This window comes from Zonotrichia leucophrys, chromosome 2, assembly GCF_028769735.1.
Source record: "Zonotrichia leucophrys gambelii isolate GWCS_2022_RI chromosome 2, RI_Zleu_2.0, whole genome shotgun sequence".
Taxonomy (NCBI): domain Eukaryota; kingdom Metazoa; phylum Chordata; class Aves; order Passeriformes; family Passerellidae; genus Zonotrichia; species Zonotrichia leucophrys.
Window position 1 is genome coordinate 46,982,655 of NC_088171.1, and position 16,502 is coordinate 46,999,156.

General features: G+C 40.8%; 1 protein-coding gene across 4 annotated transcripts in view; it reads left to right on the forward strand.

Moving 5' to 3' along the window:
- The first annotated feature begins 91 nt into the window (after positions 1-91).
- The window catches only part of BBS9 (Bardet-Biedl syndrome 9), a 285,201-nt gene continuing 268,790 nt past the window's right edge, over positions 92-16,502 (forward strand). For all 4 annotated transcript variants that reach the window (XM_064704873.1, XM_064704875.1, XM_064704877.1 and 1 more), the window contains exons 1-5: positions 92-269; positions 1,375-1,495; positions 4,784-4,934; positions 6,077-6,141; positions 8,543-8,656. In XM_064704873.1, the coding sequence (XP_064560943.1) occupies positions 1,384-1,495; positions 4,784-4,934; positions 6,077-6,141; positions 8,543-8,656 (442 nt within the window). In that variant the 5' untranslated portion in view covers positions 92-269; positions 1,375-1,383. The remainder of the gene's footprint in view (positions 270-1,374; positions 1,496-4,783; positions 4,935-6,076; positions 6,142-8,542; positions 8,657-16,502) is intronic.

Sequence of the window (16,502 nt, forward strand, 5' to 3'; positions counted from 1 at the left end):
AGAGCCCAACGGCCCATGGCGCCGCTTCCCAAACTACATTTCCCAAGCTCTCCCCTGGGCGGGGCGTGGGGTGGTGAGCGGTTGGTGCCGGCGGTGGGGAGTGGAGGATGCTGGAGATGGCGGCAGTGGTGGGAATGCGCCTGTAGCCCTGCTGCTCTGTGCCTCGCCTCGGGCCGCCACTGAGCGAGGAGCTCCTGTGAGGAAGCGGGGCTGCCGCCCCGGGGCGGCTCGGACTGCGCCGTGCCAGGGAGCTGTCGCCTCCCGCCCAAGTAAGCCCCCGCCGGGCTCCGTCTCTTTTCTCCGGCTGCACGGGGATGTGTGTCTGTATCTGTGTGTGTGTCCGTGTCCGTGTCCCAGGCTCGGTGTGGGTGCTGTGTGTGCTGCTCAGGGACTCTGTGAGGGAGGGCAGCAGGGGGTGTGTGTGGAGAGCTGTGCTGTGCCAGCCCGCACCCGGCGGCAGCAGGTTGCCTAGCGGGCATAGCGACAGTGAAAAAAGTGGAAAATACGTGGTTTTGTTTGTTGGACTTGGTTTCCTTGAAAGAGACAAGGCGCGGGCTTGCAGGCTGCGTTTGTTCCGAATCAGTCTGCGTTTGTTCCGAATCCCGTATTTTTCCCTTCGTCCCGCTGGAGCTGCCGGTGCCCGGCCGCCCCTCGCCTCCTGTGCGGGCTGTGGGATCGGCTGTGTCCGGGTCCATAGGCATGGAGCCGTGAGTTTTGAGCTAGGATAATGTTATTGTCGAGCTGCCCGCTAAGGGATTAGTCTCCTCGCTCCTTCCCTCCCCCCTTCTTAAAATAACATCAGGTAGGGAGCAGAAAAGCTGATTTGTGCCCTGTATGACCGAGTTCTTTAGTCGTGTCACTGGAGCATCTTCAAGGCGATTATGCGGTGGAAGTTTTGATGTCGTCTGTTTATGTCTCCTTTTACTTGTCTAAAAATAATTTCTCTTGCAGAAGACTTGCATCAGAATTTTTTTTTCTTTTTTCTTTTTTTTTTTTTTTGTTGGTACTCCTTGGTGAAAGAACTCAGTTCTGCGACTTTAAAAACTTTTTATTACTTAGTTCTTGTAACAGAAGGCATTTAGCATTTTACAGTTTTTGAAAGTCTGTTACTGTGTTGCATTTTCTTTATATAACTAGCCAGTGTCCATCACATCTAATTCACTGACTGTAATATTCCTGAGGTTGTTTTCAGAACTGTATAACCAGAAACTCCAGACACCTGAAATTAACATTTATTTAGCTCACACTAATGCAATGTGAAATTGAGAGGTGTAATATACTTAAGGAAACCTGTTACTTACAAAGAAAAAGTTTTTTGTATAAACAATTGCATGTATTAATATAAACTTTAACAATGGTTTGTTTCTTTTTCAGTAAAGAAGAATGTCCTTGTTTAAAGCGAGAGACTGGTGGTCCACCATACTTGGAGAAAAGGAAGAATTTGACCAAGGCTGTCTGTGTGTTGCTGATGTTGATAATAGTGGCAGTGGACAAGGTAAATTCAGACTTAAAATTGCTGGCTTTTAAGCCACACAGCTGTAGGTTTGCTTTGATCAATGCATGCTGAAAACTTGTTAGCCAGGTTAGTTGGCTAGTTAGTTTTAGGTCTGCTGTCTTTATTGTGTCCTTGTAGGCTTAAGAAGACAAATTCAGTGCTCTCTGTCTTTTTATATTTGTATGCTGCTAAATATGTTAATTCTTGCTTGTGTTCTCTAGTAACTTCTCTCATGTCTTATTCCCTCAATGGTAGATATTTTTAAAATAAAGAACTTTCAGTTAGTCACAGGAGCAAACACATTGGGACTTCTAAAAACCTGGGGGGAGAAAAAAGACAGGTGAGAGCTAAGAAGTTAAAAATTTAGAAAAACCAATAAACAACCCTTTTTATCTGGAAAATAAGTGACAATTGAAGTTAGTGACTGTGCTTGAGTAAACCTTATGTTTCTGTGTAGTCATTAATAATGTGAAATAATCTTTCTGTCAGGGAGAGGTTTTGTGTGTGTATTTTTAAAAATGAATAAATTCTTGGTGTCTCTGTGATGTCATGCTCACCTTGGAACTTTGTTTTTGCCTGGTAGAGGTGCTTGAGGTTGACTTCCTTGCTGCCATACTCTTCTAAAACTATTTTAATGTAAGGTTCTCCCTTTTCAGGATAATTTGAATAAAGTTGAGCCGTTATTGATTTGGTGTACAACCTTTTTCACTAGAAATTCATTAGAGTCATTTAGGTCAGAAAAGACCTTTAAGATCATTGAGTGCAGCAAACCTCTGTGTTCATTACTAAACCATGTCCTTGAGCACCATGTCTGCACATCTTTTAAATACCAGCAGGGGTGCTGATTCAGCCACTTCCCTTGGCAGTCTCTTCCAGTGCCTCACAACCCTTTTGGTAAAATTTAATATTCCATCTAAGTTTTACAGCCCCTGGTTCACCTCTAAGCCCTGCACTGGCTTTGCTGCCCTTCTCTGGCCATGCTCCACCACTTCCATGGCTTTCCTGTAGTGAGGGGCCCCAAACTGAATGCAGTATTTGAGGTGCAGCCTCACCAGTGCTGAATACAGAGGGGCAATACTTTTCTGGCCACGCACTTTCTGGTAGGAGCCAGGATGCCATTGGCCTTCTTGGCTGCCTGGGCACATGCTGGTTCATGCTCAGCTGCTGTCAACCATCACCCTGGGTACTTTTCTGTAGGGTAGCTTTCCAGCCACTCTTCCCCACACCTGTTGTGTTGTGTGAGGTTGTTGTGACTGAACAGAATGACTGACACTTGGCCTTGTGGTACTTCATACAATTGGCCTCAACCCATTGTTCCAGCCTGTCCAGATTCTGCCATGGAGCCATCCTACCCTCCAGCAGATAACCCTCCCACCCAGCCTGGTGTCATCAGCAACCTCCTGAGGGTGCACTTGATCCCCTCCTCCAGGCTGTGGATAAAGGTAAAAACCAGGACTGGCCCCAGTACTGAGCCCTGGGGAATGTCACCCGTGACTGGGCACCAGCTGCATGTAACTCAGTTCACCACCACTCTCTAGGCTCAGCCACCCAGCCTTTTTTCTGTCCAGTAGGCAATATACCTATCTAAGTTGTGACTATCCAGTTTCTCCAGGAGAATGCTGTGGGAAGTGCTGTCAAAGGTTTACTAAAGTTGAGGTAAACAACATCCACAATCTGTCCCTTTTCCATTAAGATGGTCACTTTGTCCAAGAAGGAGATCAGGTTGGTCAAACAGAACCTGCACATTATAAACCCCTTCTGGCTGGGTTTGATCTCCTGGTTGTCCCATCAAGCTGTGTGATGGCACTAAAGATGACATACTCCATGGCTTTCCTTGGTACTGAGGTCAGGCTGACTGGCCTGTAGTTCCCTGGATCCCCCTTCTGACCCTTTGTGTAGATGGGCATGACATTTGCTAGCTTCCAGTCATCTGGGAGCTCCCTGGTATTACTGATGATAAATGATGGAGAGTGGCTTGGTGAGCACGTCCACACTCAGTGTTCCTGGGTGGGCCCCACAGACTTGTGTTTGTGTCTAAGTGATGGAGCAGAATGCTGATCACATCTCCTTGCATTATGGGGGGCCTCATTCGGCTCCCTGTCCGTCTTCCAGCTCAGGGGCTGGGTACCCAGAGAACTACTGTTGCTATGTTGAAGACTTAGGCAAAGGCAGTACTAAGTACCTCAGCCTTTTCCTCATCCTTCGTCACATATTTCCCCCTATAGCCAATAAAAAATAGAGATTCTCCTTGGCCGTTCTTTGATTGCTGATATATTGATAGAAACATTTTATAGCAGTAGCTAGATTAAGTTCTAGTTGGATTTTGGCCCTTGTAATTTTCTTCCTGCAAAACCTTATAATTCAGCCCCCCTGATTCAGCTGCCCCTTCTTCCAAAGGTCATATTTTCTCTTTTTCCTGAGTTCCAGCCAAAGCTTGTACAGCCAGGATGGTGTTCTTCCCTGCAAACTTGTCTTTTGGCACATGGGGATGGCCTGGTCCTGTACTTTTTAAGACTTCCTTTGTTAAAAATGTTCAGTCTTCCTGGCCGCTTTGCCCTTCAGGACTGCCTTCCAAGGGTCTCTGTCCACCACTCTCCTAAATGGGTGAAAATCTGCCCTCAGGAAGTCCATGACAGCAGGTCTGCTGTTCCTCCGCCTTCCTTCTCTAAGAACTGAAAATAAAATTTTGTCATCGCTGTGCTCACTACAGCCTCCAACCATCACATCACCTATAAATCCTTCTCTGTTCACAAACAGCAAATCCAGTGGGGCACCTTCCCTAGCTGGCTCCTTCAGCAGTTGTGTAAGGCAATTATCTTTCATGCACTCCAGAAATCTCCTAGACAGTTCCTCTCTGCTGTGTTATATTCTCAGCAGACATCTGGTAACTTGAAGTCCTCCACGAGAGCAAGGGCTGGTGATTGTGAGACTTCTGCAAGCTGCTTGTAGAATATTTTGTTGCCTCTTTGTCCTTGTTGGGTGGTCTGTAACAGACTCCAACCATGACATCTGCCTCATTGGCTTTTCCCTGATTCTTACCCATAAACACTTTATTGCTGCCATCACTGGTGCTGACAGATATTCATGTATTAAATTTGGAAATTGCAAATGTAATTGCTAAAGTTAACTAGGAGACAGAGCATAATGAACATTAATTGAATCTTGTCAGTGTTCTGTCTTTTTATTTAGGGTATTATTTGACGCACTCTGCAGCAAATTGAATTACACATGTGCATGCTATTGTATTATGTAGTATCCTATGTGTTGGTTTTGTTTGTTCCTTTGTAGATAAAGTTATTGTGGGCAGTTATAATGGATATCTCAGAATCTTTAATCCACATCCTGTGAAACCTGGAGATGAAGTACAACCTGAAGACTTGCTCTTGGAGGTGCAGCTGCGAGAACCAATATTGCAGGTGGAAGTGGGAAAGTTTGTTTCGTAAGTAAATGGCAGGCTGTGGTGCTGTTTATTTAAATATTAGATGTGATTTTCTTCCTTTGTTTTGGAGAGTTTTCAGTTTCTAGATGGAAACTATTAATCACATCTATGACTCCTATAATATGCATTTGATCTGCTTCTTCAATCATCTTCATATGAGAGAATTTTTACTTAAAGTGTATATATAAAGGATAATCTCCCAGAGAGTTACACAATTTTTAGAAGTATGTAGAACAGGAAAAATTTAACATTTAAAGTTATCTTTTAAGGTGTTAAGAATACTTGACTAACTTGTTATGGTCTAGGATGTAATACTGATCAATTGTTTCCTGTTTGATAGAGGATAGAAGATCTTTAATTCCACTGAATTTAGTGGAAACAAGTGGCCAGGTAGAGGAGAGATACTGTGACTCTAAGGGAAACACCTTACAGTTAATTGGCTGTAAGAGAATCTACTTAAGAGAACTTTATTTTAGAAATTGGTTCTTGAAGGTCTCATTTTAATTTTGAAATGAATTTCTAATACTGTAGCAAGAACTTTATTTTAAAAAGGAAAGTAAAACCTAACCATGGAGAAGATTCGTGCTCTGAGATCAAAGAGTCAAGTACTCACGGAGTGACCCTTTGCAGGAATGATAATGTCTTACTCTGTGAAATGAGCTAAAACATTTCAAGTACTTTGCTAGAAATACTATTTGTGTTTGGAAGAAGAGGAATATGAAGGTTTGAAGGTTCCATGCAGCTAGTACAAAAGTAGATTTAAAAAAAAGTAGTGTCTGATATTGCTGAATAATGCTTGTTTGGGGGGATGATCTGCATATTGTCCCTCCATGAAGGATTAACAGTACCTTATTTCAAATGAGTTTCAAACTAAACTGGGAAAATAGTTCGGTTGCTCTTCATATTTGAATCTCAAAATATGTTCTTAAAGGATTAATTTTAATTTTGAAATTAACTCCAAACACTTCAGCATGAATTTAGGAAGATCAGTACTTCTGAGTTTTTACGTTGGTATCTTACACCCAAACCTTTGTATCTGGCCTACACATGAGAGCAATTTCCATGTATTACTTGAATCTTATCCTTTATGAATTCTATTTGAATTTATCTAAAAATAGTGTTTTTTATACCCTTCTTTACAGTGGTACTGAAGGACTTCATCTGGCTGTGTTGCATTGCCGAAAACTCTGTGTGTATGCTGTTTCAGGTTAGTTTACAGATCCAAGCTTTCCACTGATTTTAAGTGATCTAAAGTTTGGATTAGGTTAATGTTAAACTTGGTATATACAGTGTTTGCTCATCATCACTGAAGATCTGCAGTTGTGTTCTTTCACTCAAGCCCACCTATGAAGAGGAGATATTAGTAATTATGTTTAGCAGAGGTTTGCTGATCTGCTCGATGCCTGAGATGCTGAGATGTGTGTGATGGTCTGTGGTTAGCAGTGATTGTGAGCACTAGTTCTCATTATGTTTTTTTGAATTGGTGTTACTGTTCAACATGCTAATGAACAGATGGTTTGATAATGCCAACCTACTTAGCTCTTTAAAAAGGAACAATTATGATTCTTTCTGAACTCAGAAGTCCAGATGATTTTTTAGAAAGCCAGAATATTGGTAAGGTAGCCCATGAGAAGACAGAAGGTTAATACTGGTAAGACGGTGAAACCACTGTGTTTTGTCTTAAATCCTCTTTCTTCTACTGCCTTTGGCTGGAAATTCTATATGATGTGTTCTCTCTGTATGTGAAGAGCCTAGTAATGAAATACATATCCTGTACTTCGATTTTTTTTATTTCTGCATGCTCAGAGCAAAGCACAGATTTCTATTAATGGTACACCCATCTTCAAAATTCAATAGACAGCATGGCTGTTGTTCATTTTCTCCATGCAGGGACACGCTCTGTGATTCCTTTCATTACAAGAGCATGGTTTTCTTGTAGGAGCAGCTTGTTTCCTATTTACAGCCTTGTAGTCAGGTTACAAAAATGTTCTCTCTTTGCCTATCTGGAGACACCTGTGAAATTGGTCTTTGCTGAGGAGGGATTCTTGGAGATGTGCTGCAGTTTTTGTGCTTTCTCTTTGCTGCAATAGTGTTTATGCCTTAGGATTATAGCCTACCAGTACAATTTTTATTAAAACAATTTATTTTAAAATTTGCCTTAAGAGCCTACAATACTAAATCTAGAAGTCTTTAGTAGTTATAATTTGCTGTTTGGTCTACATGGCTTATGCAGTTAAGTAATAATAAAGGTAAAATTCTGCTATCTTTTAACAGGCTTTTCATTCTAATCTGTAAGCATTCATGCTTTAGTGGTAATTTCTGTCATCTGAATTGGTACTCTCAAACAAGCTCCTTTGAGAAATAACTATCATTACTTCTTTATGCTTTTAAGGCAAATGACACTTTCATATAATGGAATCTTTACTTGCTTTATACATGCTACCATATTTGTTATTCATAATTAAAATCACTATGCTGCTTCTTTGGACAAGTGAAAGCATCCTTCAGGGCTGACTGAAGTGTGGCCTTGATATTATATTGCAGTCAATATACACAGGCTGACTACTTTCTAACTTGTTTACCCTGAAGTGTTGATGATTATTTAGTTACTATCCAGCAGGGCTTTTCCCCTCATGTCTATTCCAGTCTTTTCCCTAATGTGGGCCTGCTTTAGAGGTCAAAACTGTGTTTGATTTGTTTGGAGAAATTGCCTAAAAGGTTAGCATAAGCTACAAATCTTTCATAGAATGTTGCTTAAGTTGTTGTTGGAATAATATATGTATAATTAAAGCTGTGGCAGGATTTAGTGCAAAACACCTTTTTCCCAACTGATGTGACTGTTCTCAAAGGATTTTGTTTACTTTTTTTCCTTTGCTAATATTAGTCCTTAAGTATTATTTTATGTAATGAACTTTACTTTCTTCATGGGGTCCAGGAAAAACTTGATTCTCAAAAGAGGAACTTCAGTTTCTTTAGAAAGACTTTTATTTTCTGTTAGTTCCTTGAAGTTAAAATTCATGCAGACCTTTTCAGAGAATGTGACATATTTCACAAAATTATTTTTGTTACCATATGTTTGTCTTCTATCTTTGCATTGCTGATCACTCCATTCAATTTTCAGGCAAAGTAAAGGCAAGTGATGAGTGTGCCCTAAATACAGCTTTGTCAAATTGGAGCTAAAGACCAGCTACAGCTTAATTTGAGACAAAAACTATTGCTACTGAAGCTGGTTGTTGGATATAGTACATTTACCAAATAGCTAGAGAATCATAAGAATGCCCCTTGGAGCAGGGGGAATCAAAGACTTTTTCCTGATCTTAGAGGTGTGCCCAACATGAAAAATACATTTAAGTAATAAAATCTCAGCCTTTTGTGAGGTCTTTATACCATGTATAGTATAATGAGACTTTATTTCTGGTTCTGACTTTTGGAATTTTATATCTTGGTGATATTTTCTTTTTCAGAAAGCAGCAGTGTGAGCCTACATATCTCAAAAGTCACTAGAAATGAAGTGACATTTCCTTCACATTGTTTACACTGATACTCCTTTACTTCTTCCACAGTGCATGTATCAAATTAATAAATATTTACCCTTTGTTTTTTTGCAGGAACTCAGGGGAATGTGGAGCATGGGAACCAGTATCAGATTAAACTGATGTATGAGCACAATCTTCAGAGAACTGCTTGTAATATGACTTATGGCCCATTTGGTGGTGTAAAAGGTAAGCTCCTTGTATATTCTTTATAATTAGTTGTTGAACTGAATTTTGAAAGGCAACATGATGCTGTTGTCTAGAGAAAAACATCTTTCTATTCATCGTGGTACTTTTTATCTGATGCGCCTTGAAAATAACTCAGGTTGAAATGAGTGAAGAATATGAAATGAAGAATAGTTGTTTTCTCACATTTTGAACTGGATATGAGTTTACAAGGATAATACTGCTTTTAAAAAATGTGACAAAATTCCTGGGTCTACCCTTGTAAAGTACTTCAATGTCTAAAAATAATTGTTTTCTTCTGTGCTTGGATTCTGTTTTACTTTTCTGGGCTTGCTTATCCTGAGCAAGTTAAAAAGTTCACATCTTCTTTTGCTGAACCTGAGGTATCAAGTGTCTTGAAAGATATGCAGAAGTTATGCAGACTTCTAAAAAAACTACTTAAACTTAGATTGGGAAAACAGAACAGTAGACAGTAATATTTATGGTGTATTTGCAGATTTGAATGAGTTTAATAGATATCAGTATTTTTTGAACTTGTGGACTTGTGAACTTGTTTTTGTGTTCTGATTTGGAAGCATTGAGGTTGGCTTTGCATAACATCTCCTTCTCTTCAGAGGTAGAGATTACCTAAAAATATTTGGGAGATGGCAGTCATCAACAAAAGTAGTGTCACTAACCTGTTGGGAGAGTGATAAGTCACTTTCTGAGGCAGAAAGTCTCCTTCATCAATATGGCAAATGTATGTAGACAGTCCCTCAGTTCTGTCTGTAATAACCTTCCAGTAATAATGCTACAATGCCTTAACTCAAACTCAGGCTTGTCCCTGGGCTGACCAAAATCCTTACTGATTCAAGGGATTTTCAGCTAGTAATTTCTTACAGCTACCTTGGGGAAAATGGTCACCTCATGTGGGTGAGAAGGTGTAAGGGCTATGAGTATCTTGAGAAGTGAGTGTATATGGTATAGGCAAGTTCATCTTAAAAACAGAAAGACAATACAGAGGTTCCTAAATCTCAGAAGAGGGAATAATGTTCTCTGACATTCTACAGTGGAGTTGCAGTAACAAATGTATAGGGGATAATAAACTAAGTGGTGTGAGTGTCTGGAAGAGTTCAGAAAGAATAAAACAAGTAAACATGTACCACCATGCAGTTCTGCAGAAGAAATTATCTGGATTTTTACATGCATGTTTGTTTACCATGGAGGTCTAAGTAGAAGTCTGACCACCAGCTCAATCTTGATGCCAGACCTGTCTCAGGAGCTGTGGTGGAAGCAAATAATCTGATGTAGAAGGTGTCTTTGCAAGCTAGAGAGATAGGAGGTAATGTTTATCCTAGAACCTACTCAGCAAGCCAAACACTTGACCTAGGATGGTCAAAATGAGGGCCAATCCTGACAAAGCAGCAAGAGCAGCAGAAGGAACTCTGGTAAGTTCTGTAAACTTCTCTGAGTTTTCTGTGTTAGCATGTTGTACTAATTACCTTTTCCTTTTTTCTTCACCATGTTCCAGTTCACATATGTGTGTTTATTGCTGTTGGACAAAGAATGATCTCAAGTCATAAAGAAACAAAGAAGGCAGAGGTTTATGTTATGTAATGAATAATACATATTCATATTGTAAGATCAACATGCTTTCTGTTTAAGACCAAAATCTAGGAAAATTATAGTGAATGTTCAGTCACCTGATAGGAGGCTAGTAAGGCATATGTTGAAGCATCAGAGAAATTGTCAAAATGGACACTGGGGATAGTTATTTTTGGGAAATGAAGGAATTTTTTTTTTGCAGATATCCTGGTCTGTATGTTCTTTTTATGTGGCTTTCCTGGACTATCTGATTAGATTTCTTATTAAGGAAATGCTTTTAATCTTGCCTCAAGCCTTTTGCAGTGAATCTATTTTAGGTTTTTTTTTAAAGCATCATCTTTTATATCTTGTTTTGTCCTTGAGGCTTATGAAGGACAGTATTGTGGTTTTATTTCCATCTCACAAAACGAGCCAGAGTGAACCAGAAAGGAAAGCAAGTGCTGTTAGTTTTAGTAAACAAATCCCTGTCCTGGTCTAGCCTGCCATGCTATCAATGTGTATCTGTGTTTGGTAGATAGTCTGGTGTGCCACTGAGAGTCTGTAAATAAATAAACATATTTTTTCTTTACCATCAGCCTTCCACAGGTTTCTCTGGAATTCTTTTCAGGCATCTACTAACAGTGTCTCTTGCCTTCAGTGGAGGTTAATTCATGGTGGTGCTATAGGCCTGCAGCAATGAGCTTGCTTTGCTAACAGTCTGCCTTCTGCACCACAGTCTGGAAGTAGAATAAGAAAATACAGGGAGAGGTTTTGCATTTCTTGCCATCTGTTACTATTGTGACTAATATGTGTCTTACTGCTATACTCAAGCACGTTTGAAACAATGTGAGGGTGAAAGAGACCCTCACAGATCATGTTCACAGAGCTACTGAAGCAGATGCAGGAGAATGGCAGTTGAACAGAAGGAGGAAAGCATGCGTGCAGGGAAAGCATGCCGTGGGAGTGCTGGGGAGGAGGGTGAATGTCAGTCCCCCAGGAACATCATGATTTTTCATCTGAGTAAGCAAAGAATGCTGTAGGAGTTTACACAGAGAACTTGATCTATGAAGTTGCTCAGTCTTGCTCAGATTTCTCTTCCTGAAGGTTATGCTTTTTTTTCTTTTTGTGGAGGTCTTAATCCTATACCTTCAGTGGTAAAACAGTGCATTCTACTCAGCCATAGGATGTAACACTGACAAAAGAAAAAAAAGATTGGGTTTGCAGTCCTGAGAGGTATGGAAGAGGTGAAAAGTAAAGTCAGAACCGTGAACTTTAGGCAGGCAAACTTCTCACTCTTCAAGGAGTTAGTCGGACCCCTTGTGAACAGGGGACAAGGACTCAGAAAATGGCAGATCTTCAAGGATGCCTTCCATACAGTGCAAGAGCTCAGGATCTCCAGGTGTGGGGAAAGGAAGGTGTGGGGAAAGGAAGGCAAGAGATAGACATATCTGAGTTGAGACTTGCTGGTCAAAGTAAAGGGCAAGAAGGAAATGCATAGCTAGTGGAGACAGGGAGAAGTGACCTTGGAAGAATATAGGGATGCTGTCTGGTTGAGTAGGGATGTGGTCAGAAAAGCCAAGGTACAGCTGGAGATGAACTTGGTGAGGGGTGCAAAGAGCAACAAGAAGGGTTTCTACAGGTACATTAGCCAAAGGAAGGTCAAAGAAAGCAACATTGGCAAACTGGTAAAAGTGGATGGGTGGAAGGCTGAGGAACTCATCAACTGTTTTGCCTCAGTCTTCACTTGTAATCTGTCTTCTGGGGGCTAGTGGGGGAACAAAGTCTCACCCACTGTGAGGAAAGATAGGTTCCTCAGGTGGTCACAAAGCCAAAGTCTATGGGACTTAACTGAGAGGCATCCCAGAGTCCTGACAGAATTGTCTGATGGAGTTGCCAATCTACACTCCATGATTCTAGAAAAGTCATGGCAGTGGGTGAATGCCAGGGTTACTGGAAAAAGGGAAACACTGAATGCATTTTGAAAGGGCTGGAAAGGACCCCTGCCCCCCAGAAGTAGTGTCCTGTCAGCCTCACCTCTGTGCCTGGAAATGTCATGGAACAGAACTTCCTAGAAGCTGTGCTGAGGCACATGGAGAACAGGGATGTGACTCTAGACAGTCAGCATGGCTTCACTAAGGGCAAGTCCTGGCAGATCAACTAGTGGCCTACTGGTAGAGAGCCATGGAGTGAATACATCAGTGGATAAGGTAAGGATTATGAATGTCATCTGTCTAGACTTCTGTAAAGCCACTGACACACTCTCCCACAACATCCATCTCTTTGAATTGGGGAGAGATGGTTTTGATGGGTAGGCTGTTCACTAGATGATGAATTAGTTGTGTGGTTGCATCTAGAGTATCATATAATCTCAGAAAATCCCGACTTTGAAGGGACCCATCAGAATCATCCACTCCAACCCATGATGCTGTGCAGGACATCCCAAGCATCACACCATGTGCTTCTTGAACTCAGACCGGCTTGGTGGTGTGACCATTTCGCTTGGGAGCCTGCTCAACCACTCTCTGTGTCAAAAACTTGTTTCCTGGTATCCAACCTAAACCTCACCCCTCACCTGACTTACATTTTTGTCATTTCCTCAAATCCTGTCACTGGTCACAAAAGTGAAAGATCAGTACCTGATCCTCTACTTCCCCTCAGGAGGACGTTGAAGACCGCATTGATATCTCCTCTCGATTCCCTCTTCTCTAGGCTGAACAAATCAAGTGACCTCAGTTGCTCCTTATAAGGCTTCCTCTCCAGACCCTTCACCATCCTATAGAATGAAAAGTGGTGCTCCTTGGCCATCTGTAGTAGGACCAGTGCTCTTTAATGTCTTCATCAATGATCTAGGCAATGGGACTGAGTGCACCCTCAGCAAGTTTGCAGATGACACCGAGCTGTGTGGTGTGATTGACACACCTGAAGGATGGGATGCCATCCAGAGGCAGCAGGACAAGCTTGAGAAGTGGGCCCATGGGAACCTGACAAAGTTCAACAGGTTGAAGTGCTGCACCTGTGTCTGGGCAATCCCAGATGAATGAAGACTGATGGGAAGATGAACTCATTGAGAACAGCCCTATGAGAAGAACTTGGGTGTTCTCATGGATGGAATGCTGGAAGTGAGGCAACAGTTTGCACTCACAGCCTGGAAGGCCAATTGTATTCTGGTCTGCATGAAAAGCTGTGTGACCATCAGGGTGAGGGAGGCGATTGTCTCCCTTGCGAGAGCCCACCTGTAGTGCTGCTTGCAGTTCTGGAGTCCTCATCACAGAGAAGACATGGAACTGTTGGGGCAGGTCCATAGAAGGGCCATGAAGATGGTCAGAGAGCTGTCTGCTACAAAGACAGGCTGAGACAGTTGGTGTTGTTGAGCCTGGAGAAGAAGAAGAATTCAGGGAGACCTCAATGTGGTCTTTACATACTTAAAGAGAGCTAAAGGAAAGCTGAGGACAAAGGCTTCATCCTGCAAGGGGGATAATTTAGATTAGATATAAGGAGGAAGATCTTTTACAGTGAAGGTGGTAAAACACTTAAGGTCAGATTGGATGGGGTTCTGAGCAACCTGACCTAGATGATGTCCCTCCTCATTGTGGAGGAGATTTGGCTAGATGACCTTTAAAGAACTCTTTCAACCCAAACTATTCTATGATTCAATGATTTTAATGTCTCTGGAGTTGTTTCCCATGTTCGAAATACAGAAACAAACACTGCTAGATGTATATTGTATTCTCATTCAGCTTTCCTTAGTGTAGATTTTTGTTGTTCTGTCCCTGCTAGGTTGTAGCAAGCTTAGACCCTTGTAATATTTTGGTCTATTTGACAGCACATCTCTTTGGCTGAAATCTGATGGAGATGTAAAATATAAAACGTGCGACTGTCACTTCTCAACTGTTCATTTTTTTGACTCTTGTATTAAGAAAAAATCTATTAGTTGTTTCTCTGTGGAGAGTGATGTAAAGTAAAGAAACTTATTTTGTAGCCTTATTTCTAAATTTCATTCTTGCTGGTGTCTTCAGATTAATGATTTGATCTATGTGCAACTTTCATATGTGGAAGAATTGAGACAGATGTTCTCATAACAGGAACTGATGAAGAAACAACAAACTCATTTATTCTCATCATAGAAAGCTGAAATCTAACTTAAATAAACTATTAAAGCTGTAGAATAAAAAATCCAAAGACTGAGAAGTTGTCTAGTGGCTTGCATAGATTAACTGTACATTTTTGTTAAAAATAGCAGAGTGTGAATTGTGGTTGTCACCACTAGATGGTCCTCTTACAACACTTACCACTCAGCATTTCTAAAACTGCATGTATTCTCGAACTGATTCTACAGGTGTATTTACTGCAACACTTAGTGAGGTGTAGGAAGCACAAAAGCACTTTCTGAAAACCTCTATAGCTAAGAGTGTTATTGATCGAAACACTGTATTCTGGTGGTTGTAGAACGTTACCAAAAAGGTGAGATGAAATTGATTTTTACTTTCAGCAGAACTGTTACAGGCTCAGGGCTGTGAGAAATAACTATGAATCCCTTATAAGTTTAGCTAGAATTCTCAACAGGGCTAATGGAAATGTTTAAAAATAGTAAATGGAAAACACCTACAAAGATGAAAATGTGGAAGTCAAGCATAGTGTAGGCAGAGTTTGTTGTGACTTGGAACTTTTAAATCTGTGGCAAAGGATTATAATGCAGATATTTACATTTCTTTGCTGCTTTTGCTAAATGTTTGTTCCTTGCTGTCTCTGAACACTGGTGCTAAAATGAAAACAAGAAACTATCAAGAAGGGGCATATAAAGATCACCTATTGATTTTATATTTAAAAACTTAAATATAAAAGTTTTTTAGCTAGTATTGTTAGCCTAGACTTTGAAAAGTTGAACTTAACTTCAAGACACTGCCTTTGTTGTTTAGAATGCATATCTCCTTTTCATATTTCTGAACTCTTCCTCATGGTCTTAGAGCTATAAGTTGAGTTTGTCATCCAGTGCTTCAATTCTAGCATATGGGTCATTTTAGAAAGGATGATTAATGATAAAACCATGAGTCAGTAGTGCTGAACCCTGGTTTTCATTTAAGTGAACTCTTAACCTAGCCACAAAATGTCACAGCCCTTAAGTAATGAACAGATTGTAAACTTCATGGTTACTTCAGATATAAAATTTAAAGACCTTGAGGGTACTCTATCTTAAGCTGTCTTTTTTTTTATTATGAAAATGAAGGTATATATATACATATATAAATATATCTTAAGGATTTATGTTTTACCCTTACTTATGGTGAGTACTCAGCTTTACAAAAATTTTATTTTATATAAACCCATTCATCACAAAAGTTTTATAAGGTCAGGTTGTACTATTATGGCATCATGCAATTACAGCACCAGAGACTGCTCTGCTAAGAATTCAGCTGTCATTATATGAAGTGATGTTTGCTGATAGTTTAAATTATCTTGGAAAGTATTTTCTGTTTTCACATCTGCAGTGTGTTCTGAGTCTTTATGAGTCAAATACCAATGACCTGGTATTTGGCTCAAGCTCATAGTTTAAGATGATGAGCTCATTAGAGAGGTTAAGTTTGGAGGCAGCCTGGGCTGTTGCAACCCCAGCCTGGCTGGGTTTGTGATCTCAAGGAACATGGTCTTGGCAAGAAGCAAAGTCAGGACCCTAGCTTTGGAAGAGTGAAGTTCCAGACATCTAAGCGGTTGGTGAATGAGATGGCCTGAGAATCTGTCCTTAGGGACAAAGTAGCTGACTAGAGCTATCATGTGGAGCACAAACCTCTCCATCCCAGTGTGAGAGAAATCAATCAAGGTAGGGCAGACACCGGCATGGATGAGCAAGGATCTAGTCCTCAAACTGAGAAGAAAGAAAGAAATGTGCAGCCAGTGGAAACAGAAGGGAGGTGACCTGGGGAGAGTACAGGGATATTATTCAGATGTGTAGGGATGGGATCAAGAGTGTCAAAGCACTGATAGAACAGGACTTAGTGAGGGATGTGAAAAATAACAAGAAGCTATTCTGTGAGTATACAATGTCAGAAAAGAAAGGTTAAGGAGACCAATAAATGACAAAGGAGAACTGGTAACAACAGATATGGAGAAGAGTGAGGTATTCAATGAGTTTTTTGTCTCAGTCTTCACTGGCAGTGAGATTTCTCACATCTCTCAAGTGTCTGAACATCTAGTGGGAGTTGGGAGAGCCAAATTCCTCCTGCAGGTTTGGGACTACTTGATGAATAGCCACAAGTCTGTGGGGCCTGATGGCATGCATCCCAAGGTCCTG